Here is a 26,063-nt window from a genome sequence, read left to right as displayed (position 1 = left end):
AGGACGCTTATTTCCATGTGCCGATCCATCCCAGGCACAGGAGATACCTGAGGTTCGCAATTGGCAGCTCTCATTATCAATTTCGAGTTCTGCCATTTGGGCTAACCTCCGCCCCGAGGGTCTTTACCAAGCTAATGTCGGTTGTGGCTGCAAGTCTAAGGAGGGAAGGGATTCATGTCTACCCTTACCTAGACGATTGGTTGATCAGAGCTGTATCTTCGGAACAGGCTCAGAGACAACTAGATTATGTTTGCCACTTCCTTCACAAGCTGGGCTTCTCCCTCAATTTAAAGAAGTCACAGATGATACCATCACAGAGACTCCAATTCATTGGAGCAGTCCTGGACACTTCCCTGGGAAAAGCCTTGCCACCAGAGGTGAGGGCTCGAGATATTCTGCAGATGGTCATCAGATTTCAGAATGCCCAATATCTCCCAGCCTACGACTTTCTGAGGTTGCTAGGCCTCATGGCATCCTGCATATTCCTCGTGCCGGAGGCTCGCCTGAGAATGAGATCCCTCCAGTGGGCACTGAGAACTCAGTGGTCACAGTTCTCAGGAAGGATGACAGATCTCCTTCGGATCCCGGTCAAAGTAGCCCGAGACCTTCAGTGGTGGGCCTGTCGGGAGAACATCCTGAAAGGAGAAATGTTTTGGCAACCATGGCCGGAGATAACAGTAGTCACGGATGCCTCACTCACGGGGTGGGGAGCTCACGCCAACGACTTGACCATCAGCGGTCGTTGGTCTCCATCGGAGTCCAGACTACATATCAACCTGTTGGAGCTGAGAGCCATCAGACTAGCGCTGAAGGCTTTTCTGCCGTCTGTACGGGGAAGAAACGTCCTAATAATGACGGACAATACAGTGGCCATGCACTACCTCAACAAAAGAGGAGGCGTAGGCTCACTACCACTGTGCAGAGAGGCGATGCAGCTCTGGTTTTGGGCAATTCAGGAAGGAATCTCTCTATCGGCAATTCACCTAGCCGGAGAGAAGAACTTGACAGCGGACGCTCTGAGCAGGCAGAGCACAGTCTCTCACGAGTGGGAGATAGCTCAGGAAGTCCTTCAAGAGATCTTCGCCCTTTGGGGAACCCCTCAAGTGGATCTGTTCGCCACCAGTATCAACAGGAAGTGCGACAGATTTTGCTCAAGGGAATTTCCCCCGAGAGGAGCTCTAGGAGATGCGTTCGTAGTGGACTGGGAGTTCCCACTTCTGTACGCGTTCCCTCCGGTCCCTGTCATTCCTCAAATGATCAGGAGGTTGAGAAGGTTTCGGAAGACCATGATCCTAATTGCCCCGGATTGGGCCAGGAGAACGTGGTACCCGGACCTTCTAGACATGTCCATCTGCCCTCCAATTCGACTGCCATACAGAGAGGATCTTCTCTCGCAGAAGGAAGGTCAGGTTCTCCATCCAGCCATCAAGACCCTCAACCTTCACGCTTGGTGTCTGAAAGGTTGAGGTACAAGGATTGGGACCTTCCGGATGATGTTATGGAGGTGTTGCTTTCGGCCAGAAGGCCGGCAACTAAAACTCTATACCGCTGCCGTTGGAACAAATTTTGCAGCTGGTGCAGAGAAAAGAATATTGAACCCTTTTCTTGTGGTACACCTATGGTGTTGTCATTCTTACTTTACCTGGCTAATTCAGGCCTACAGGTTGGCACAATTAAGGGCTATCTCGCAGCGCTATCAATCTTTAAGCGCACTGCAGAGGAGCCTTCATACTTCAAAATTCCATTGGTAATACAATACCTAAAAGGATTAACTAATGTTTATCCCCCGAAACCTTTTCAAGTTCCCTTATGGGATTTAAACCTAATTTTAAACTTCCTAAAGGGTGCCCCTTTTGAACCACTACACTCTTGTTCATTGAAGCTTCTCACCCTCAAAACTGTTTTGCTAATAGCATTGACATCTGCTAGAAGGGTTAGCGAGTTGCAAGCCTTATCGTGTAAACCTCCACATACAATCTTTTACAAGGACAAAGTTGTTCTTCAGGTGAAGCCTAACTTCCTCCCGAAGGTAGTCTCGGAGTTTCACATCACTCAGAAGATTATATTACCTTCTTTCTACCCTCCTCCTCATCCGGGGAAGGAGGAAGAGAGACTGCACAGGCTGGACCCTAAGCGAGCCTTGAGCTTCTATATCAGCAGATTGGCTAAGATCAGACAAGCAGACCAACTCTTTGTAGGTTATGCAGGACATAAGTTGGGCCTTCCAATAACAAAACAAACCATCTCCAGATGGATTATTTTAGCCATTCTGGAGTGCTACAAATTGGCAGGAAAGGAGCCTCCTCAAAATCTAAGGGCTCATTCTACCAGGGGTATCGCAACATCCTCAGCCCTTCAAAGAGGGGTGCCAATTCGAGATATATGTGCGGCTGCCACATGGTCGTCCGCACATACATTTACCAAATTCTATAGCCTGGATTCCTCCTCTAGTCAAGAAACTAGATTCGGCAAGGCTGTGTTACACTCTGTCCATTCTGGAAGGGTAACATAACTTTTATTACTCCCGCCTCCAGTCACAATACCACTGCTATGGGAGTCTATCTAAGATAAGGAATACGTCGGAGGACACAATCCCTTCGAAGAACTAGTTACTCTTACCTTGTAACGTTCTTTCGATGGGATGTTCCTCCGACGTATTCCTTATCGACCCTCCCATCCATCCCCGCAGTATGACTTCCTGTGGGTTTGCAGCCTATGCTCCTTCAAGGTGATTAGTCTAATCCAAAAAACATTACTGGGGACTACAAAACGGAACTGAGCAACGGACGCTGCGCGCGGCCTTTATAGGCAGGATGACGTCGACGTCGGCACGGAGGCCGTCGAGGGTCATCGACTCGGCGATCATCGACGCGCAGCGCCCTCTGGCGAAAAAATTTTCCGAGGCCAGCAAAGCTGAAGGATTTCTATCTAAGATAAGGAATACGTCGGAGGAACATCCCATCGAAAGAACGTTACAAGGTAAGAGTAACTAGTTCTTATGTGGAATCTTTGCAATTGCAAAGGCAGCACAGTGCAACTCATGTTGCTTTACACATCATGTCAGACATACTCTTGCACTTTAATGCAGTTTGAGTTGCCATGTACTCGGGGATCCAGGACAGTACCGACAATTTAAAAGTGTGTCCCTTCCTCCTCCAATGTGCGGACGGCCGTGCTCCATTATGGTGAAAGTCACTGAAGTGCTACAACATGCCGTGTGTCCTCTTCACAACCGCAGAGTCACTGTACTTGTAATGTTGCTAGGTTTATTGAGGGTAATTGGTTATTACTTTAAAGTCTAGTGTTGTGCTATTGTGGCCTAAACATTGGAGTAGTTGTGAAAGATCAACCTTCCAGACCATGAAGGAGTTGCAAAGGTTTCAGGTTTTCTTATTCTGTAATGATATTGAATGTGATTCCTTAGATTTGCTGATGTTAAATATTTCCCTGTACGTTTCTACTTGCCTTCCATTTTGAAGAGAGAGCCTGTAACCCATATGTAATTCCTGGGAAGATGGAGCATGACGTTGTGTTTCTGCCACTGCACACTAAATCATTTTAAAGTTGACAATTTCTTTATTTGCATGACTTTGCCGTTTGTCATTCTTTAATATTATCTACATGTTATCAGTGTTATTATATATCGATAGCATTCATGATATAACATTATTCAAAAATATGCGGAAACACCATTACATCGAATCCAATTGGAGGAAGAGTGTATGACGTGTACATGGGTGGCTTTTCCACATCTCTTTACAAGCATGCAAATGGTCCAAGATCATGCCTCTTATTTCGCCTCTCTCCATGGATGGAAAAACCACGCGCTCGAGGTTTCACTGCCAAGAACCCCTCTTCCACGTTGTAATACGCTGGTCCTGGAGTTGTTTCTGAAAAAATAAAAGTACATTTGTATTTATTTAGGCCCTACATCAGTGGCGTATCAATACATTTGGGGACCCCTTTGAGCAAAGCTGAGGGACACTCCCACCAACCCACGCAACAAAGCCGGGACCGCCCCACTCACTGGGCTAGCCTCTACCACCACGCATGTGTAATGCGCATGATGATCATGTTGCTGCAAGGCCACGCCACGCACTGCAATAGGCAACATTTATATGCTTTATAAGCAAAGCTTACATTTTTCACCTAGTATAGAAATGAGGGTGTGGTGCCTGTCCCATAGCACCCAAATGTACCCATCACCAGTGGTGGCAGGAACATTTTTTAAATGGAGAGGTGAAAATATTTGTATGCAAGACCAGCCAAGTGTAGCAAAGGAGCCCAAACCAACCAAGTAGGATTCGGGGGGAGGAGGGCGTGGGGAGGTTGAGTAACACAGTGCATTTTACAGAACACTTAAAGTCAACAATTGGGTAAAAATCAGAGAGTTTGCAGTAAGTTTTGGAAGGGCAACACATGAAAAAAATCCAATAGATGCAAGTCACACAGTGCACAGGAGCGTTTCCCAATGCACTTTCATGAAGTCTTTTCACAATATGTCAGTATAAAAATGTTTTTCCACGCTGGCTGCACCAATATATGCCAGTATTCTCATGTTTTTCCACGCTGGCTGCACCACTATATGCCAGTATTCTCATATAAGAACATACTCATGTTTGCTTTGCTCGTAATGCCTGTAATGATAGTACATGTCCAAGCTGGCTCTGCCAATATATGCCAGCACCCCCACATAAGAACATACTCCTGTTGATTTTGCCATCATGCCACCATAAGAAAACATGTCCAAACTGGTTGCACCAATGTAGGGCAGTCTCAACACATAATAACACTTCTCGAGTATGGGGTCTGGCATGGGTTCACATGCTCATGAATATTCCCTGTTGTCAGGGTGGGAATCCTCAGTAAAAAAGAAAGCAGTCTTGCTTTAAAGCTTGAATGTCTCTCATTACCCAACCACTGAAGTCTGAGTCATACTGCACCCATCCACTGACAACAGTTTCCCTAACACCCTCCCCCTGGTGGCCAGCGTCAGATTTATTTTGACTGCATGCTTCAGTGCTGAGTCCTCGAGTTTCTCTTGGAGCTATTTATTCCTGTGTGTATGTTTATTTTACAGATAGTTACATTTTTGTCCAACCCTCTCTCATTCGCTGACCATTGGTCAGTGCCGTTTCTTTCCAGTTCAGAAGGCCTAGTTGAGGCTTACTTCCTGCCTCGCCATGTCGGAAGAAGGCAAGAGGAGTCTGTTCAAGCTCAGCGCCATATGTGGCTTGAGGAACATCTACCTTGAAGAACGGCAGACAAAGTACCTCTATTGGCTGCATCCTGACCACAACGAGGACTGATGCGAGATCTGTCCGTTTTCCCAAGTTGAAGCGGCACCACTGTCGAAGGTTGGTGGCATGGCTGAAGGAAGAAAGGGCTCTGGGTGCGCACAGGCCCCCTCCAGTTCAGGATGACCTTTTGGAGCCTTCTCCCTCAGGGAAGGGGTCGAGATCTGCCGACGGTGCCCTTCAGTGGATACCCATAGAAAGGCTAAGCGCCACGCTGCTGGTCGGACACAGAATGCTGCGGGTCCCAGTTCGGAGCATGCCTGCTCCCTTTTGCCTTCCCTGTCCATGGTAAGCCTTCTGGTGGGTAGTGTCATCGGAGAGACCGACCCTCTCATCCAAGCATGGACCTTCATCGAAGGATAGACCAAGGAAAGACACTTGCAAAAAGGGTGATCCAAGGTCCTCGTCTACGTCCAAGACCTTGCCACCGCCGACGTCATCAGCGCCTCGCAAGCCAAGACCACTGTCTACCACAGCTGCATCCAGGACCTCGTTGACAACTGCCCTGTGGATGACTGTTGCTACAGCTCCGTTGACGGCCACAGCAACATCAATGGTGAAATCTACACAGAGGGTTACCTTGCTTCCCCGTCTGACGACTGCTACTGTTCCGTCCACTACCACCTTGACCATGACTATCCAGTCAGTAAAGGCCCCAGTAATTTCTTCTTTCCTGAAGGAATATAAAGTGTTACAGTGTACTCTAACAATTGCTAATAAATATCATTTCAGTAACACTTGGGTGCAGAGGAGGAATAATTGCCCTGACACAAAGCAGTAGACCTATAAACAAAAAGTAAAGAGCCCAGTCAATGAGCACTCCCGTCCTATGCACACCTTGGGGCCAAAATACTGGCCGAAATATGTACAGAAAAGAACACACGAGTCACTTTCAAATGTCCTATAATCTTTACAATTAGCATTATATAATATAATTCAGTTGATGCTCACCGCGTTTCGGGGATTAAATCCCCTTCTTCAGGAGCTTAATGTGACTAATTGTTTAAATCTCCACCACCACATCTGTCAAAGACAGTCAAACCAACATGCCAAGGGTTTACAGACTAATGTACCACCACCAGGGTTGTTTTCCATGTATACTAGATACTGTTAAGATGAGAATGAAACATGTTCCAATCCATTTAAAAATTGTGGCACAAACCAAGTGCAATCTGTTTGTACTAGTACCTTCTAATGATACATAGTGTGCATGGAGACACCCCGATTTTTAACTTCCATCTGTGCACAAAGTGCTGCCAATTTACCATAAAAGTTTGAAAGTCACGTACTTATTGCCTATGCCTAGACCATGGACATCAATAGGGCAACTGCTACCGTCACTTGGTGATCACTAATGTGACATAATTCAACATCTATTCTCCTGGGTCACTGAAATATAGAGGTGAGTGTGAGCTAGCTCAAATGCATGATCATTGAATGAGTAGGCATGTCTGTGTTCCGACCTCTAAATAATAATAATATACTCTAGATGATAATCTACTCCATATTACAATATCTATTTCGTCTGTACCAAATGAGGGAAAAAGATGCCCCTCATGTCTTAATATATTGATTGATCAAACTGACAAGTGGCCCTTCGATGTCAGAGTGACCAGGGGTGCCGCTCATAAGTCAACCCATGGATGGTTGTAGTGGAACGGAAAGTGCATTTTCACGGGTGCAGTAGCCTGCTGAGATAACCATATCACATATTAGGTCCTTAGAGGGCTGTATTAAACAGCTAAAACTAGCAGCTTATTCAAACTATGTGCTAAATGCTGAAATAGATCTTTGACGAATTAGTAATGTGTTGTGTTAGTAGCGCTTACATTTGTAGCATAAGGAGCTACATTGAATGTGCAGGCCTCAAAGGGGTGGAAGGTTACATTGTGCATAGAAAGGCAGGGCAGGTAAAGCTTGTCCACTAGGGGTTAATGACAATGCATATTATTGCAAGCTTCTCTTGGAATATTCCTTCCTTACAACCGTGGCCCTGCCAGCCTTGGTAAACAAGCCCTCTTTCGCCTGAGAAGGAATGGCACGGCCTTGCACGCACTGATGACAAACATTCCTGAATTGGCAGATGGGCTCCAAGGGGGGGAGGAAGGAGCGTCTTGGAGAGCGAGCAAGTCGGGTTTTTCCATCGGTAACTTGTTTTGCACTGAGCAAGTGCTGGAATAATGCGTCATGTTGACTGACAGCAGGAGAGTACAAATGTACATGCATTCATGACTCGGGGAGATTCATCCGTGGACTGCCATGGAGCAAGTGCCAGGAGCAAGTGCCAGGAGTGTGGTGATGCCCCATGCAGCTCCTTGTGGCGCTGTCATCTATAGAGCTGGCTGAGGAATGACACCTGGTGATGAGCAGCAGTTCGTTTTAAATGACCTGTGTCCCCCAGCGCTAATAATAACATACAAGGAACGTAAGACTGTGTTCTAATGATGTGTGATTTCTCTAAATTGAATTTCATTATTTCCAAATTTGCTGCTACATTTACTGTTCGGTTATATTATGCTTTATGTCTAATAAATGCTACATTTATGCGGAAGGTGTTATATCTCCAGTGGTGAGTTCATGGCTGTCGTGCGGAGAACCTGTATGGGGGTGTGATAGGGTAATTTATTGCAATAAGGGGTGGTCCTGGGGGTGCAAATACCCTTTTCACTACATTTGGCGTAGTCTTATCGGATTGTGCAAAGCCATGCCATGCTGGAGAAATGACAATTGTGTGAGAGAACACAGTGCAGCCTGAGTGAGGGGTAGGCTGTCGCATTTCCATTGTTGCCTCACTGCAGCTCTGAGTCAACAAAATGACAGTACTTGTGTGTCAGTTTACCGGGACTGATAGCTTGTGTAGTTAAGATTTTTCCTTTCAGTAATACATGCTTGACTTACTTACTGCTTGGGAATGAAGCCAGGGGGCAGACAGCTGCATGCAAAGTGGGAGATGGCTATGTGCGTGTGGGCTCCAAGGAATGTGTGAAGAAGGATTTATTGCCTTTATTGCATAGATTAGGAAAACATTGCATGCAGGTTCTCCTTTTAAAAGGTTTATATTTGGATTGCAAAGTGAAACAAAGTTCTCGCCCTATTCATGAATGAGGGGCAGAAAAGTTGCAAAAGTATTTGAAATGTAAATTGTGAATGGTGATTCAAACGCATTATTTTGCCCCAGTGTATTAGTGAATGAGAATCGGGGGCTAAAATGTTGAATGGCGAGGGTTCGCCTTTTGAAACTGATGCTTTCGGTGTTGACATTCCTGCATACAACAGGGGAATGGTCGAGTTGTTAGGAAAATTAGTAACCTCTGTGTTGAGAGGCTTTGTTTTAGCAACTGTAAAATCCATGTGAAGGTGGCGAATTCTGTTTTAATGGGACACACTAAATTGGTTTCATTGCATTTAGCTATGCCAGACATGGCTACAATGGGTGAGAAACTCACTAAAGAAGTAAGTAAATGGTCTATGATTTTCGACTTGTGCATCAATTTGGAATGGCAGAATCAGTTTGCAGTGGTTTGGGGGGACAATTAAATTTACTAAATTGCCCCAAGAGTATTTGAACAGTCCCACTCTATGCCATGGATTGGTTGCTAAAACATGGAAATGTTGCAATTGAGTGATGAATGTTGAAACATTATATTAAGATAATGTTAACTGTGATACATGTTGAAAAAGTTGTTGACAAATTGACAGCCCACAAGCAGAACAGAGTGTGGGCAATTCCGCAGAGAATGTGCAGGGATCTGCACAAAAAGTGAAATGTTTAAGTTCAATGTAGTTTGGCTCAGTACAGAAAATGATTTGTTTTATTGTGGCAATGGTACCACAGATTGAGACGTCTGTGTGTAATAAGGAAATGCAAAGATTCAGTGGGTTGAGGGTTCTTTGGAAAGATCACGCACTGCATTGGAGTCTAATTGTAAGGCCAAACTACAAAGTCACGAGGAAAAAATATGCTTTTTATTGGGACATTGATCAACAGACTGCCTTTCAGCAGGCTAAAAGATGCTTTGCAGAATTATTGTGAGTTGAGTCGGATGACAAAAAGTGCCTCTTTTGAACTGAAAGTTTGTGTCGGCAATGATTCTGCTGTGCAGAGCTTGTGGCTTGAGAAGACAAATTGCACAGAAATTCCTGTCATGGGCTGGGTGTGTGAAACTGGCTGTGGGAGGAAGGTGGAAAGGCGCAAAATTACGCTCATGTCCAGTAGAAGTGGTGGTTACACAGCGCACAAAAGCTGGCAGTACGAGGATTTCTAAGTTGCCAGAGTAAATGCTGAAAGCAGTATATCTAGAGGAAATGTCCGAATCGAGTGCCCCTGTAGCACTGTCTCCCTTTAAAGTCGCACCTGCTTATGATTTATTGACAGAAGAAGCGAAAGAAACAGGCTTGCTTCGCAAACGGCGGTGCCATGCTTGAGAAGGAACAGAGACAGTGGTGAGCAATTGGATTCCATCCCCATCGAGAAACACTTAATGAGAGAAGAAGAGTGGGTGCAAGCCAGTATGCTGAACGGAAAGCGGTAAGGTAATTGCTGTGATTGAGAAGGTGCAAAAGAGCACAATTTACCTTGCGCATGCCGATGCCCGCATGCTTTCTGACACTAACATGCAATGATGGAGCAGATCAGATGGCAAAGAATTCGCCCACTGACAACACTGGAAGAAAAAGAAATGCTGCATGAAATGGCAGACAAGGCGCATCAAACATCTGAACATTTGGGGAAAATGGGAACCTGTGAATGGACTAAGAAAAGACACTTGCCCATTTCAAGAGACATTGCCATGCAAGCTGCACCCCAGTGCCCCATATGAAGTGAAGCGCTATGCACTAGAAAAGAAACCTCAAGGCGCTATGAAGAGAAGTGAAGAAACACAGCCAGCATTAGCAAACTACATTGCAAGGGCTGGAGTAACTGATGAGACATTATGGCGTTCCAGGTGAAATCAAATCTGCCAAAGGTAGCCATTTTGCAAGACACAACATGCAGAACTGGGCTTTGGAGTATAACATGAACACTGCACATTAGCCATGATCCAGAAGCCTTGAGGCTTAGTACAAGAATTTGAATGAATGATTGGTTGAAGCAAATAAAGAAACTGACTTAGACTAACGCTCCCACGGGGTGGCCCAAGAAATCAGCAGACGCCCTTTGGGAAACTGACAAGTGAAAAACAAGAGGCTTTCAAGACACTAGCTGTATGGAAAACTGGGAAAAAGGAAAAACTGCTTGTGCAAGCAACCACAGGTGGTAGTGGACTAAAAGACTTTACCTTTGAAAATGGGGTAATGCCACCAGGGAAAACCAAATCAAGATCATGACACTGGAAGCAAGTTGCTGTTGGTACCTGTGGACGCATTGGTGAAGGACAACAGTGATCTGTTGAGAAGTGTGATCTGGGTACTTTTAGTATTGCTTTTGCAAAAAAAACACAGATCCATCTGAGGTACCATTGACCAAACTATGATCGCATTGGACAAATGAGTTGGGAACAGGCAGTTCCACCCCTAATGTTTGAAAGCAAACAAGCCCCCGATACCACATAGAAGGTGATTGTGGTAGCAATGATAGAAAGTGTGTAGTCACCTGATAAGACTTCTGAAGGCAGGGGAGGTATTAAGCGAAGGGGTGGATGACATTGATATTGTACTTTTGTGAAATTATAACATTCCTGTTTGTTTTTTTCTACTAGGCAAATACCAAGAATGTAGCGTGCCATGATTGGGGTTAGATGCAAGCAATTATCGGGTGCTTCTGATCAGTCAAGCAGACGTATTCTCAGAGAAAGCGAGTCACTGCTGGGTGCCATGTGAACACTGAACATTTCCTGCACCGCACTCAATGCTACTGACGTGTGTATAATTACGATTGTACTACAACCTGCGCAAAGTGCTCAACAGAGTAATAACTTTTACAGAACTGCCACGGTGCTGACTTGGCATATTGTTAGACACTTGATGCTGCACATTGTTCAAATGTTTCAGTGGATGGTTTTAATAACCTGTTTGATATGTTATGCCTTTTTTGTCTAAAGGACTGTGGAGAAAGCAACCGCAAAGGGTTGTGGACTATAACCAAATGGGACACAAACAGCTGTGTGAAACAGCACTTGAATGCCAAAATGCTGCGAAATGGTTTTATTATTGGTGAAAAGCATTTAGAGATGAATCTGTGAAAACGAAATGTTTTGCTCTTCCAACTCAGCTGCTTTACCCAGAGTTGTTTTTTTTAGACAATTACTAAGTTGCACGTAGCCAGGAGAATGATTTATGAATTGTTGAGGCAGCAGGGTTGTGCGAGCAAGAGCGTTAAATGCTTTGAGATAATGTAAGTGTGCACACAAGCTATCTGTGCGTATGCTAAGGTTTTGATTTGAAGAAATGCTGCCAAGAGTATGTGCTCTAATTGGAGATGGTAGAATTTTAGCTACGAGGACATTTTTGCAGCCTTAGGGCGGGTTATTGAAACCATGACACACTCTACATGCATTTTATGACACTATATGTTGAACCAGCAAGTTTCATTTATTTTTCTGGGGACGGCTGTTTCCAGCACACTGATACAAAGAGTTACATTTAATTGTAGACATTTAGAGTAATCCATTTGTTTTTGATTGTTAGAGCAATGATTGAGTTTTAATGCAAATAAGTAGAATTGTTTGTTTTAGAAACCTGGTGCCCATGTGTTAATCTTGCGCATGGAATTAGATCATTTCGGTTGGGTTCCACATACATGGGGGGAGTGTTTACTCACACAGCCCATAGTCACACTTGTAGGCCCTGGGAACAGTGGCGTGGGTAGGTCCTTAAAGTGGAAGGATGCCAGGTTTAGAGCTGGTGACCATACATAAATGCAATAACGCATTATAGATTAACCAACACCAGATTGCCTTGCTATATTAACCACATGCTGCTTATTGACTAATGATTAGTTAAAAGATAATTTGTAGGTATTTTTGTGTAGGCGAGGTTGTGGCTAGGGTATATGTCACTATTCACATTTTATACATTTTTGTTTAGGTAGGGTTTACATTAACCTTGCATGCCGAGCTGACTAACAAGTAGAAGACAGTTTGCTTAACCTCTTGGTAAGCTCCAAGATCTTTAGCTACCTCAGTTATCACTGCACAGTATACAATGTAGATAGATATAAGCCAGCATTGTCGGCCACACTTTGAAAAGGGGTGGATGTAGTGGAACGGAAAGTGCAATATCGCGGGTGCAGTAGCCTGCTGAGCTAACCATATCACATATTAGGTCCTTAGAGGGCTGTATTAACAGCTAAAACTAACAGCTTATTCAAAGTATGTGCTAAATGCTGAAATAGATCTTTATAGGCGAATTAGTAATGTGTTGTGTTAGTAGCGTTTACATTAGTAGCATAAGGAGCTACATTGAATGTGCAGGCCTCAAAGGGGTGGAAGTTTACATTGTGCATAGAAAGGCAGGGCAGAGGCCCAAGTTTAGCAGCTAATAGAGACCTGTATTTGAGTGTTTGAAGCATTATGGAACTTATATAGCACCTGTCTTGTAGCATTATGACACTAGCTAGCAAAGCGCAGGCCCGGTAAAGCTTGCCCACTAGGGGGTTAATGCCAATGCATGTTATTGCAAGTTTCTCTTGGAATATTCTTTCCTTACAACCGTGGCGCAACCAGCCTTGCTAAACAGGCCCTCTTTCGCCTGAGAAGGAATGGCATGGAGTTGCACGCACTGATAACACACATTCCTGAATTGGCAGATTGGCTCCAAGTGGGGGAGGAAGGAGTGTCTTGGAGAGCGAGCAAGTTGGGGTTTTCCATCGGTAAACTTGTTTTGCACTGAGCAACTGCTGGAATAGTGCGTCATGTTGACTGACAGCAGGAGAGTACAAATGCACATGCACTCATGACTCAGAGCGAGATTCATCAATGGACTGCCATGGAGCAAGTGCCTGGAGCATGGTGATGCCCCCTGCGGCTCCATGTGGCGCTGTCATCTATAGAGGTGGCTGAGGAATGACACCTGGTGATGAGCAGCAGTTCGTTTTAGATGACCTGGGTCCCCCAGAGCGAATAATAACATACAAGGAACGTAAAACTGTGTTCCAATGATGCGTGATTTCTCTAACTTGAATTTCATTATTTCCAAATTTTCTGCTACATCTACTGTTCTGTTATATTATGCTTTATGTCTAATAAATGCTAAATTTATGCTGAAAGTGTTATATCTCCAGTGGTGAGTTCATGGCTGTCGTGCGGAGAACCTGTATGGGGGTGTGATAGGGTAATTTATTGCAATAAGGGCTGGTCCCGGGGTTGCAAATAACCTTTCACTACAATGGTCCCAATCGGGGCTAATATGTGTAGAGATAACTGTCTTGAAAAGGGGAAAATCTTCCTCGGGACCAGCCCTTATTAGCATAAATTACCCAATTCAGCCCAAATTACAGGTCCTATCGTGCTGAGCAATGAACTCATGCTAGTGAAAAATGACAACCTTCAGAATAAATGTAGCATTTATTAGACAAAAAGCATAACAGTGAATTTAGCAGCACTTTGGAATTCAAGTTAGAGAAGGTTACAAAGCTAATTAGAGCAATCACAAAACTTAGAGAAACAAAATGTTACATCCCTTAATCAGCACTAGGAGACCCTGGCCCTCATAAGCTAGCTGTTGCCAGCCCCGCTCAGATGACAGCGCTGCCAGGTGCCGCACAGAGCATCTGTTTCTGGACACTCGCTCTTGCTTGAACCAAGTCCATGGATCGATCTCCCACCCAGTTCTGGGTGAGTGCACCTTTTGTGCTCTCGTGCCGTCAATCAACATGACGCACATTGCCAGAACCTTCCCTGTGCAAAATATAGCTTTGCCCAAGGAAAAACCCAGCTCTCTCTGAGATGTTCTCTGCTCCTGCCCCTCCCTACGTGGAGCCCATCTGCGCAAAAGCACTGGAATGTTCTTATCAGCATGTGGGCAAGGCTGTACCAGGCCTTCTCAGGGAAAGAGGATTTGTTTACATAGCCATGCAGAGCTACAGAAAGGCAGAATATTCAAACAGAAGCCGAGATGAATTAACCCCATGTGAGCAAGCTCTACCAGGCCTGCACTCATAGCTTAGTGCCCAAAGCGCTTGAAATATCTAAGCACTATATAGGTGCTATAATGCTCCAAACCCTCCAATAATGTCTCTATTAGCTACAGAACTGGGGCCTCCGCCCTGCCTATGCACAATGCATAATGTGACCTGCCCCCCCTACTAGGCCTGCATATTCCTTGTAGCTCACTAAAGCGTAATGGAGGCGCTACTTTCAGCATTTAGCACATACTTTGAATAAACTATTGGTTTTTCAGCTGCTAATGCAGTCGTCTAAAGCCCTAATTGGCAAATTGGAACTTTGTATATCACGACATTCCACCTCTTTTCAAAGTGTGGGCGACAATGCTGGCTAATATACATCAACTTTGTATGTATTGCAGTGATAAGTGAGGTAGGTAAAGACCTTGGGGCTTTTTAAGAGGTTTAAGCAAATTATCTTCTAGCGGTTAGTCAGCGTGGCATGCAAGGTTAATAAACAAACTACCTAAACAAAATTGTACACAAAGTGAACAGTGACATATACCCTAGCCAAAACCTGGCCTACACAAAAATACCTAAAAAAATTATCATATAACTGTTAGTCAAAAAGCAGCATGCTTTTAAAATATCAAGGCAATCTGGTGTAGTCTATTCTACAATGCACTATTGCATTTATGTATGGTTACCAACTCTAAACCTGGCAGCCTTCCACTCTAAGGGCCTACCCTCCCCCGTGATCCCAGGGCATTCAAACATGACTATGGGCTGTGTGAATAGACACTTCCCCCATGTTAGTAGAACCCAACCAAAAACCATCTAATTTCATGAGCAAGGTGAATTAAAGCATGGCATGTGTTATTCATGCAATCAAAAGCAAGCGGTTTAATCCATATGTTTGCTGGTAAATTTTGCTCTGTGTGCCAGTGGGTTGAGGATAGTCGTCCCCACTCAGAGCGAAAAGCCAACACCTGCTGATTTAACAATGTTTGCCATAAAATGCATTGTGTGTATTTAGCAGTCTTGTTGACCTGCCCTATGGCAGAAAAAATGTCTTCATAGCTAAAATTCTGCCATCTCCAGTGGTGGCCAATACTTGTAGCAGTGTTGCGCAGCGTAGGGCTTATCAATGGGCCCCACTGGGCCAGAAGTTTTATAGCAACGCTGGCATCAGAACCCATAGTGGCTAGCTTTTTGCGCAGTTTCTATGTCAAAAGCGTTTAAAGCTCCTGTTCCCACCCCCGCTGCTCCCGCAATTAATAAATCTAGCCCCCTAGCTACGCGCACTTTGGTGATGGGCCATAGAAATTGACTCCATTTGTAGCAGCTTGGTAGTATTAAGGAAACATTGCCTCATGATAAATCTAAGTATACTTCTGTAATGATATACACATTCATTACGTGTTTGCAATTTAAGTGTTGTCTTACTACTGGAAAATCTAGCATATTTACAGATTCTACCTTATGTGACTTAAAGAACACCACTCTCCAAGGCTAAGCGCCACGCTGCTGGTCGGACACAGAACGCTGCGGGTCCCAGTTCGGAGCATGCCTGCTCCCTTTTGCCTTCCCCATCCATGGTAAGCCTTCTGGTGGGTAGTGTCATCGGAGAGACCGACCCTTCATCCAAGCATGGACCTTCATCGAAGGATAGACCAAGGAAAGACACTTGCAAATATACAATATTAGTTTTAGATACACACACCATACTACCATCCGGCAGTGGCTGTTTCATCGTACAATTGTATGAAATGCATTTAGTCAAGTTATAGTCCATAAAATCTTGGCGAGAATACTCGCTGCAGTTCTTTGGTCAGAAAAAACATGAAACATCAAACAAATTGTTGGATCCATTCACTGAAACATTTGGGCCTAGGATTTCATAAGCACGAGTCATAGACAAAAGATGCCTGACAATGTGCCAGGCCAGTACGTTAGCAGTTCTATGTGGATACTCATTTGTAGCGCTTTTCTAATGAATTACTCTAAATGTCTACAATCAAAAGGTGACTCTTTGCATCAGTGTGCTAGCGATAGCCGTCCCCACAGAAACATGAAACTTGTTGGTTTTAACAAAAACCGTGTTCGCACACTGTGTCATAAAATCAAGTATCAAGTCAGTCATGGTTTTATTTACCCACCTCAAGGCTGGCTGTAAAAGTATCCTTGTGTTTCAAAGGTTACCATCTCAAATTAGAGCTCATATACTCGGCAGCATTTCTTCAAATTAAGAACCTTAACCTACGCACAGCTAACTTTGGTGTGCGCACTCATTTTATCTCAAAATATATTACGCTCCTGCTTGCATAACCCTGCTGCCCCCACAATTCATACATCATACTCCTGGCTACATTCACTGTAGTAATTCTCAACAAAAAAAAACTCTGGTTAAAGCAATTCAGTTGGAAGAGCAAATCGTTTCATTTTTCACAGATTCATCTCAAAATGCATTCAAAAAAACATTTTTCAATGTGTTAGCATTCAAGTGCTGTGTCACACAGCTATTTGTGGTGCATGATGTCAGTCCACAACCCATTACGGTTGCTTTATCCACAGTGCTTTAAACAAAAAAGGCATAACAAATCAAACAGGTTATTTAAAACCATCAACGGAATCATGAGAATGTGCACCATCAAATGCCTGTAAATATGCCAAGTCTGCACCGTGACAGTTCTGGAAAAGTTATTACTTTGTTGGGCACTTCTCGCAGGTTGCAGAACAAATGTCCTCATGTGTCACGCACGTTAGCAGCATTGAGTGCGGTGCAGGACAGGTTCAAAGTTCACATATCACCCCGCAGTGACTCGCTTTCTCTGAGAATGCGTCTGCTTGACTGATCAATGTCACCCGGCAATTGCACACGTCTACCCCAATCATGGCACGCTACTGTCTTGGTTTTTTGCCTAGGCAAAATACAAACAGAAATGTTAGGATTTCATCAAAAGTACAATATCAGTGTTATCCACCCCTTCCCTTAGCACCACCCCCGCCTTCAGAAGTCTCATCAGGTAACTACACACTTTATCATTGCTACCACAATTATTTGTAACCCTTCTGCGTGTTACTGGGGGCTTATTTGCACTCAACCATACGGGTGTAACTGTCTAATCACAAACTCATTTGTGCAATGCGATCATAGTTGGTCAATGGTACTTCAGACTGATCTGTGATTTTACAAAAGCCATATAATAAGTACCCAGATCGCACTTCTCAATGGATCAATGCTTTTCTTTGTCACCAAAGCGATCACGAATGCCAGGCGCCAGGATGCCAACTTGCTTCCAGTGTTTCATGATCTTGATTTAGGTTGCCCTGCTGGCATCACTCCATTTTTCAAAGGTAAAGTCTTTTAGTCCAATACCGCCTGCAGTTGCACAAGCAGCTTCGTTTATTTTTCTCCATACAGCCAGTGTCTTTAAAGCCTCTGGTTTTCCACTTGTCAGTTTCCCAAAGGGTGTATGCTGATTTCTTGGGCCACCCCTTGAGAGCGATAGTCTGAATCAGTTCCTTTTGTTGCTTCAACAAATCATTCATTCTTGCACTAAGCCGTGAGGCTTCTGGATCATGGCTAATGTGCAGTGTTCATGTTATACTCAGTTCTGCATGTTGTCTCTTGCAAAACAGCTACCTTTGTCAGTTTTGCTTCCATCTGGAATGCCATAATGTCTTTGTCAGTTACTCCAGCCCTGGCAATGTAACTTGCATTTTGCTGGCTGTGTATTTTCGCTTCTTAAAGCGCCTAGAGGTTTCTTCTCCAGTGCACAGTGCTTTACTTCACTTCACATCACATGGGGCACTGGGATGCAGCTTGCACGGCAATGTCTCTTGAAATGGGCAGATGTCTTTTCTTAGCCCATTCACAGGTGCACAGTTTCCCCAAATGCGCGATGCGCCAGCCTGCCATTTGCATGCAGCAATTCTTTTTCTTCCAGTGTTGATACTGGCAAATTCCTTGCTTCTGATCAACTCTGTTCTCCAGCATTGGATCTTTCATGGATTCACATGCTTAGAATATTCCCCGTCGTCAGACTGGGAATCCTCGGTAAGTTATATAGACATTTTGCATAGGAAAAATTCGGACACTTTTGTGTCCTATCTATGTCGTTTTGGGCCGCGCATGCCGGCGCCACTAGGACGTAGAGGAATATATAGCCCCGCCCCCGTGGCTCCCTCAGATTTCAACCGTCTTCCAAAGTAGTGGGATTACCTCGTGTATCTGCTATTTGGTTAGGTTGTACTTTCTACTTCTGCGACTGTTTTTTTCTTCTCGAAAACATTTCTGGAAAGGCGTTGTTTTGTCCGTGTGCTACATGCGGTCTTAAGAAGGTGTACGAAGGGGATGGTCATATGGACTGCATTTAATGTCTTCATCCTCACCACACAGCGGACACGTGAAATCTGTCAGGGCTTCTCCCAGAAGACCCTCAAAGACCGAAAAAGACACCTTGTTGATTGGCTCAATGACGGGGTGGGTGCGTACCCGGCATCGGAGGTGGGCTCCACGGCCTCGAGAAGTAAGTCAGAACCCCCGACAAAGAAGGCGCGTTCTGCTGAAAAACGCCCCTCGGAGAAACATTCGGAGAAACAGTCGAAGGCCCCCTCTTCACACAAGGCGTCGTCTTCTTCCTCCTCGTCTAAAAAGGAGAGAAAAGAACCATATAAATCCTCCTCAGGAGACCGTCATAAGTCTACCTTGAGTCGAGAGGCCTCGTCCAGCAAGTCGGCCCCGAAAGCGGCGGGAACACCTCAAGACCCTGCGCCACTTGCTTCGTCGACGGCCCGCTCGTTGACACCTGCGTCATCGGCGGCTCCTCCCACGGTTCAGACTGCGGCTGTAGGAAACATATCGTCGTCGACGGTGGTTCCGTCTATGGGATGGCAACCAGAGGTTTTCGACCCCGTTCCGCCTGAGGCCCTGCTGCAACCAGAGGCGGCTTTTTCCATCTCGTCGGCTGACGAGGAACGTGGCCCGGTTGCGCACCCAACCGATCTGGGGTTGCACCCAAACAGTGTGGTGACGCTCTTGAGTGGGGGTACCATCCCTATGACCTCGTCATTACTGAATCCCCAGGCAGTTCTGTCCTTGGAGGTGCTAAATACGCTACAGAAGCTGTTAGAGCGTTTGGACACACAGATACCTCAGCCCAGTGCCCCGGCACTGCTACAGTCTACGCCACTCGTCGACGAGCCGGGCCTGGCTCCTCGCTCGACGACCAGGATTACGGCCGCTTCCCAAGTTGCAGAAGATTGCCCTCGCCCACAAGAAGAGGGAGAACGACCGGACTCTGATTCAGACCGCGAAGGGTCGGGTTCAGACATCTCACTATCCCCTTCAAGGGACCCAACATGGGACTCTGAAGCGGAAATGGAAGCTCCGAGAAGTCCGGCGCAACCATCACCACCTGACGACGTGGGGGCGTTCCATGCCATGATGAGTAAGGCGTGTGCTGAGCTTGGCCTAGTCCCTGAAGAAGAGAAAAAGGATTGTTTTCTTTTTGATCATATGGGCAAGAGAAGGAAATCCATATTCGCCATCCCTATTTTAGACCATGTCTGGCAAGAGGGCCTGAAGACCATGCGTCATCCTTTCTCGGAACTGGCAGTAAAAGGTCGTTTGGAGAAGAAATTCAAGGATCCGGAATCGACTCCCAAGTGCTTGACGTCTCAACCTTCGCCGGAATCGGTGGTATCTGCGGCGGTGGCTAGAAAGGCCAGGTCTCAACATAAATGCACGACCCTGCCGGACAACGAAGCCAGGAGGCAAGACACTTTTGGCAAGAAGGTGCTGTAGGTCGGCGCGACTACAGTTAAAGCAGCCAACTCCTTGGCAATTATGTCTAGGTATGACAGTGAAATGTGGCACCGGCTGGCTCCTATCTTGGAACATTTGCCCAAAGAACATAGAAAGTCTGCCATGTTGCTAGTACGGGAAGGAGAAGAGGCCTCCAACCATGCTATAAACATTGCTGTCGACCTAGCCGAGTCCGGATTTAAGCAAATCAATAATGGCGTAGTACTACGAAGACAAGCCTGGCTCAAGTGCACTACGTTCAGACCAGAGGTGCAATATAAAGTCTTGGATATGCTGTGTGAAGGGGAACAACTGTTTGGTGAAAAAGTTGATGAGGCCTTGAAGGGGATGAAAGAGGATACTGACACGGCGAGGTCACTCGGAGCCCTCCAGAGTGGTGGGAATTTTCGTTCCTTTCGTCCTTTCAGAGGTAACTCCCGGTTTGGGTCATCTAGAGACCGAGGTTTCAACAGACCCTCCTACTCGTCCCAAGGCTACAGACGTGCAGCCCAGTCTTCTCGTAGAGGCAGAGATTACCAAACCTCCAGACGGCGGGATGCCTACCCTTCGTCGATGAAAGATAAACAAGCCAAGAACCAACAATGACATGTTTCAGGACGTCCTGGGGAGCCGCGTGTCTCGTCACGTCGACGAGTGGGAACGCATAACAACAGACCAATGGGTTTTGGACACGATTCATCTGGACCACTCTCTACAGTTCAAGGACAAGCCACCACACATTCCACCGGTGTTCTCGGCTTAGCCCCACCTTCAAATACTACTGCAGGAGGTGGCGCTTATGCTGCAGAAAGGGGCTATAGAACTGGTCCCGGTGGCAGAAAAAGGACAGGGAGTGTACTCCCGTTACTTTGTCGTCAAGAAACCAAATGGAAAATGGCGTCCCATTCTGGATCTACGAGCACTCAACAAACTGCTCAAGAATTTAAAATTCAAAATGCTTATGCTCCAAGAGGTGATCCGATCGATACAACCCGGAGATTATTTGTCGTCGCTAGACCTTCAGGACGCATACTTCCATATCCTGATGCGTCGACGACACAAAAGACTTCTGCGGTTCGTCGTCGGACGAACTCACTATCAGTTCAAGGTCCTCCCTTTCGGACTAAAATCGTCCCCCAGGACGTTCACCAAATGTCTGGCTCCAATAGCAGCCTGGTTAAGAAAGGAAGGGCACCATGTGTACCCTTATTTGGACGACTGGCTAGTGAGGGGATTGTCTCCAGAAAGGGCACAAGAAAGCCTAGATGCCACCATGTCCCTCCTACAACGTTTGGGCTTCGCAGTGAACTTCGACAAGTCCTCATTAAAGCCATCAAGGACCTTGGTCTTTTTGGGGGCAGAGTTCCACACACAGTCGGGGCTGGTGAGGCCATCCCTCGAAAGGATTCACAAGCTGCAACAAAAGGCATCGGAATGGAAGGTTGACACCAGAGTGCAGTGTGAAGGTACATGTCCCTGCTGGGGACCATGCCGTCCTGCATACCCTTGATCGACAATTGTCGCCTCTTCAGGAATTCTTGGCGGATCGATGGGCACAGAGTCAAGGGCGCTGGTCGGACAAGTTGACCATCAACGGCCAGCTCGTGCAGGCTCTTCAATGGTGGAGAATTTCCATACATCTGACGAAGGGAATGCCCCTGCTGGAACCTGCGTTCCAGAGGACAGTGGTGACGGATGCTTCTCTAACTGGGTGGGGAGCTCATCTGGAGTCCCTACAGGTTCAGGGTCGTTGGTCATCTGAAGAATCCGCCCTTCACATCAATCTGCTAGAGTTGAGGGCGGTGCGTTGGGCCCTGAAATCCTTTCTACCACAGATAAAGGGCTCAGTGGTGAGAATCATGATGGACAACACGACAACAATGTTTTATCTACGAAAGCAGGGAGGAACTAGCTCCAGGATCCTGTCGACGGAAGCCCAGGAGATCTGGCATTGGGCCTTCCAACACGACATACATCTGTTGACGTTCCACTTACCAGGAGTAAAAAATGTGCAAGCAGACGCTCTCAGCAGGGAGATGAATCATCTACACGAATGGGAACTGAACGACCAGCAACTGCACCGTGTCTTCGCGAAATGGGATCATCCGGCCCTCGATCTCTTTGCGACGAGAGACAACAAGAAATGCTCTCAATACGCGAGCAGGTGGCCACAACAAGACTCGCTAGGGGACACGTTCTCCTTCCCGTGGACGGGCAAGTTTCTGTATGCCTTCCCCCCATTTCCTCTCATCCGTCGGACTCTGCAATGGATCCACAGATATCCATGTCGGGTGATCCTGGTGGCCCCGTTTTGGGCCAGACAAGTGTGGTTCTCCGATCTACTTCACCTTTCAGCGGCAGAACCAATGAGGTTCCAGAAGATCCCCAACCTTCTGTCTCAGGAGAAAGGGGTCGTTTGGCATCACAACCCGGACAGCCTCAGTCTGACGGCCTGGCTCCTGATTTCTCCGAGTTTGGCGCGTTAGCGATTCCAGCGGATTGTCGTCACATTTTGCAAGCTGCGAGGGCACCTTCCACGAACGCTTCATATTCATACAAATGGAAAAGGTTCTGCATATGGTGCGCAGGTCAACGAGGTTTGGTCCCGCTGACGATCACACCGGAACAGCTCCTACCATACCTGTTGCTCCTGGCTAAAAACGGTTTGTCTGTTTCATCCATAAAGGTGCATCTGGCTGCCATCTCGAGATTTACTCAGAAGAGACATTCAACTCCATTGTTCAGTGACCGCCTAGTTAAACACTTCCTTAATGGGTTGTTTCAAACCTTTCCTCCCACGAAGAAGTTTCCTCCGATCTGGAGTCTAAACCTGGTTCTGGCAGCCCTGATGAAGCCCCTTTTGAACCAATGTCGTCGACATCATTGAAATTTTTGTCTTGGAAATTGGCTTTCCTGGTGGCCATTAGCTCGACGTCTGTCAGAAATTCAAGCTTTAGTGATCGACCCTCCGTATTTGAGGTTTTTCAGTAATAAAGTTGTGCTGGCCACTAACCCGCATTTCATACCTAAAGTGCCTTCTATTTTCCATAAACACGCTTCTATAGTGTTGCCTAAATTTTTTCCAACACTGTCTTCGGTGGCGGAGAAGACTCTCCATACATTGGACGTGAAAAGAGCTTTAACATTTTATCTCCATCGCACTCAAAGCTTCAGAGACACGAGACAACTTTTCGTAGCTTATGGTCCTGCGGCTAAGGGTAAGGCGATCTCCAAACAAGGACTATCCAGATGGGTGTTTTCGGCCATCTCTTATTGTCATTCCAAGGCCGGAAAACCGTTAGAAAAGCGTCCAAGGGCCCATTCGACGAGATCTACATCGTCGTCGACGGCGTTGTGGTCCGGAATTCCGCTGGGGGATATCTGCCAGGCGGCTTCCTGGTCGGTACCACACACGTTTACCCGGCATTACTGTCTCGCACAGCAACATGCTGAAGATACACAGATGGGGTGTGCAGTACTAGGTCACCTGTTCCAATAAGGTAAGCCCCAAGTAGGGGTTACACCCTTCGGCAACTATGCTTTAAAGTGTCGTGTCTTTCACTGTTAACATACTATAATGTAATGTGTTGCCATGGTAAATATGCATTGTGATTATTGTGATGTTGGTTTGCATACACGCCTCCAATGTTGTGGGATACTGCTATACAATCTATTCTAAGCATGTGAATCCATGAAAGATCCAATGCTGGAGAAGGGAATAGTTTCTTACCTGTAACTCCATTTCTCCAGCATTGGTATCTTTCATGGATTCACATGCGCCCGCCTGCCTCCCCTGAGCATGCAAACCAGAGATCCCCCCATACTACTTTGGGGGCTGAAATCTGAGGGTGCCGCGGGGGCGGGGCTATATATACACCTCTATGTCCTAGTGCCGCCGGCGTGCGCCGCCCAAAACGACGTAGATAGGACACAAAAGTGTCCGAATTTTTCCTATGGAAAATGTCTATATAACTTACCGAGGATTCCCAGCCTGACGACGGGGAATATTCTAAGCATGTGAATCCATGAAAGATACTAATGCTGGAGAAATGGAGTTACAGGTAAGAAACTATTCCCTTATTGCATACCAGTGTCAGAAAGCATGCGTACATCAGCATGTGTAAGGTAGATTGCGCTCTTTTTCATCGTCTCACTCGCAGCAATTATTGCCTTCAGTTCAGTTTCAGCATTCTGGTTTACACCCCCACCTCTTCCTTTGCTCATTAACAGTATCTCTCACAGGGGATGGAATGCGACTGCTTGTCATTGTGTATCTTCGCTGTGCACATGGCAGCGCCATATGCACGCAGCAAGCTTGTAACTCATAAGCTGGGGTGGCTTCAATGGAAGGCACTCGTTTCAGACAGTTCATCCAGATTAACTGTTTTCTGCACTGCTCCAGCAACTCAAAAAAAGCTCCCATATCTGCCAGCTTCTGTAAACACCATTTTACTGAACAAGAGCGCAGCATTCTGCTTTTCTGCCTTCCTCCCACAGCCATTTCAGCCAGCCCATAACAGGAATGTCTGTGCGTTATCTTCAAGCCACAAGCTCTGCACAGCAAGCCGACACAAACTCTCATTTTCAAAAGGGCCACTTTTTTGTCATTAGCTTTTGCCACAAGCTCCACACAGCAACATCATTGTAGACAAGAATTTCCAGTTCAAAAGAATCAATTTTCATCATGGGGCCCAGTGTGATGTAAGTCTGCAAAGCGTCCTTAGCCTGCTGAAAGACAGACTGTTGCTCTAGGTCCCATGTAAAATCATGTTTCCTTCTGGTGACTTTGTAGTTTGGCTTCACAAACTCACTCCAATGCAATGTGTGATCTTTCAAAAGAACCCGCAACCCACTGAATCTTTGGGCTGTCTTATCACACACAGATTTTTCATTCTGTGGTACCATTATACCAAACCAAAACAAATCATTGCGCTTAAAAAATGTCACTTTCAGTGTAGCCCCCTGCACGATTCCTGCATGAAAAACCCACACTCTGTTTTGCTCGTGGGTGTTCAATATATCAACACCTTTTTCACCATATATCACAGTCAATAGGTCACTATAATTTCCAAAACATACATCACTTAATAGCAACATTACTTTGTCTTTAGCAGCAATCCATGGCAAAGCACAACAGAACATTCACATACTCTTGGGGCAATTTAGAAAATATGAATTGTCTTTCCCCCCTAACCATTACAAACTGATTCTGCAATTCCAAATCAATACACGAAAATCCAAATACCCTTCACTCACTTTTTTTTTTTCAAGTGAGTCTCTCACCCATTGTAAACATGGCACAGCAAAAATGCAATGCAGCCATTTTAGTGTGTTCCCTTAAACAGAATGCACCAGCAGCACATGGAATTTACATTTGCCAAAAACCAAACCTCTTCAAATCTTTCAACACAGATGTTACTCTTTCTCCTAAACTCGGCTCATTCCCACGTTATCTTCAGGAATGTCAACACTTCAGAAAGCATACATTTAAAGAAAGGCGAGCTCCTTATATTACAGCCCCCCACTCGCTAGCACACTGGGGCTGAATCTCAATGTTTAAATCACTATTCACAATTTGCATGTCAAATACTTGCAACTTTTTATTTCTGCCCTCATGCCAAAATAGAGCGAGAACTCCGTCTCACTTTGCAATCCAAATTACAACTTTAACTGGGAAAACCGCATGAAAAAATACTTTCCTAATTTAACATACATTTTTCTTCACCATTCATCGGAGCGCTTTGAACATAGCCATTTCCCGCTTGTTCATTGCTTTCTGCTCCTTAGCTTCATTCCCAAGCAGTAAGTCAGCCACAACTGATTTACTTAAGGGGAAAGTCTTAACCGCCGACGCCTAAGTGCTGCCTTTTGGATGTCTCAGAGCTGCAGTGAGACGACCAAGGAAATGCGACAG

General features: G+C 45.7%; 1 protein-coding gene across 1 annotated transcript in view; it reads right to left on the bottom strand.

Moving 5' to 3' along the window:
* Window positions 1-3,560: 3,560 nt before the first annotated feature.
* STPG3 (sperm-tail PG-rich repeat containing 3) overlaps window positions 3,561-26,063 on the bottom strand; it is a 494,984-nt gene continuing 472,481 nt past the window's right edge. Inside the window, exon 8 of the mRNA XM_069612157.1 lies at window positions 3,561-3,890. Coding sequence (XP_069468258.1) covers window positions 3,757-3,890 — 134 coding nt within the window. The 3' untranslated portion in view covers window positions 3,561-3,756. The remainder of the gene's footprint in view (window positions 3,891-26,063) is intronic.

The sequence above is a fragment of the Ambystoma mexicanum genome, chromosome 8 (genome assembly GCF_040938575.1).
Source record: "Ambystoma mexicanum isolate Mex_15411 chromosome 8, UKY_AmexF1_1, whole genome shotgun sequence".
Classification (NCBI taxonomy): Eukaryota; Metazoa; Chordata; class Amphibia; order Caudata; family Ambystomatidae; genus Ambystoma; species Ambystoma mexicanum.
Note: the sequence above shows the minus strand (reverse complement) of the source record. Positions and strands in the feature narration are given on the sequence as shown.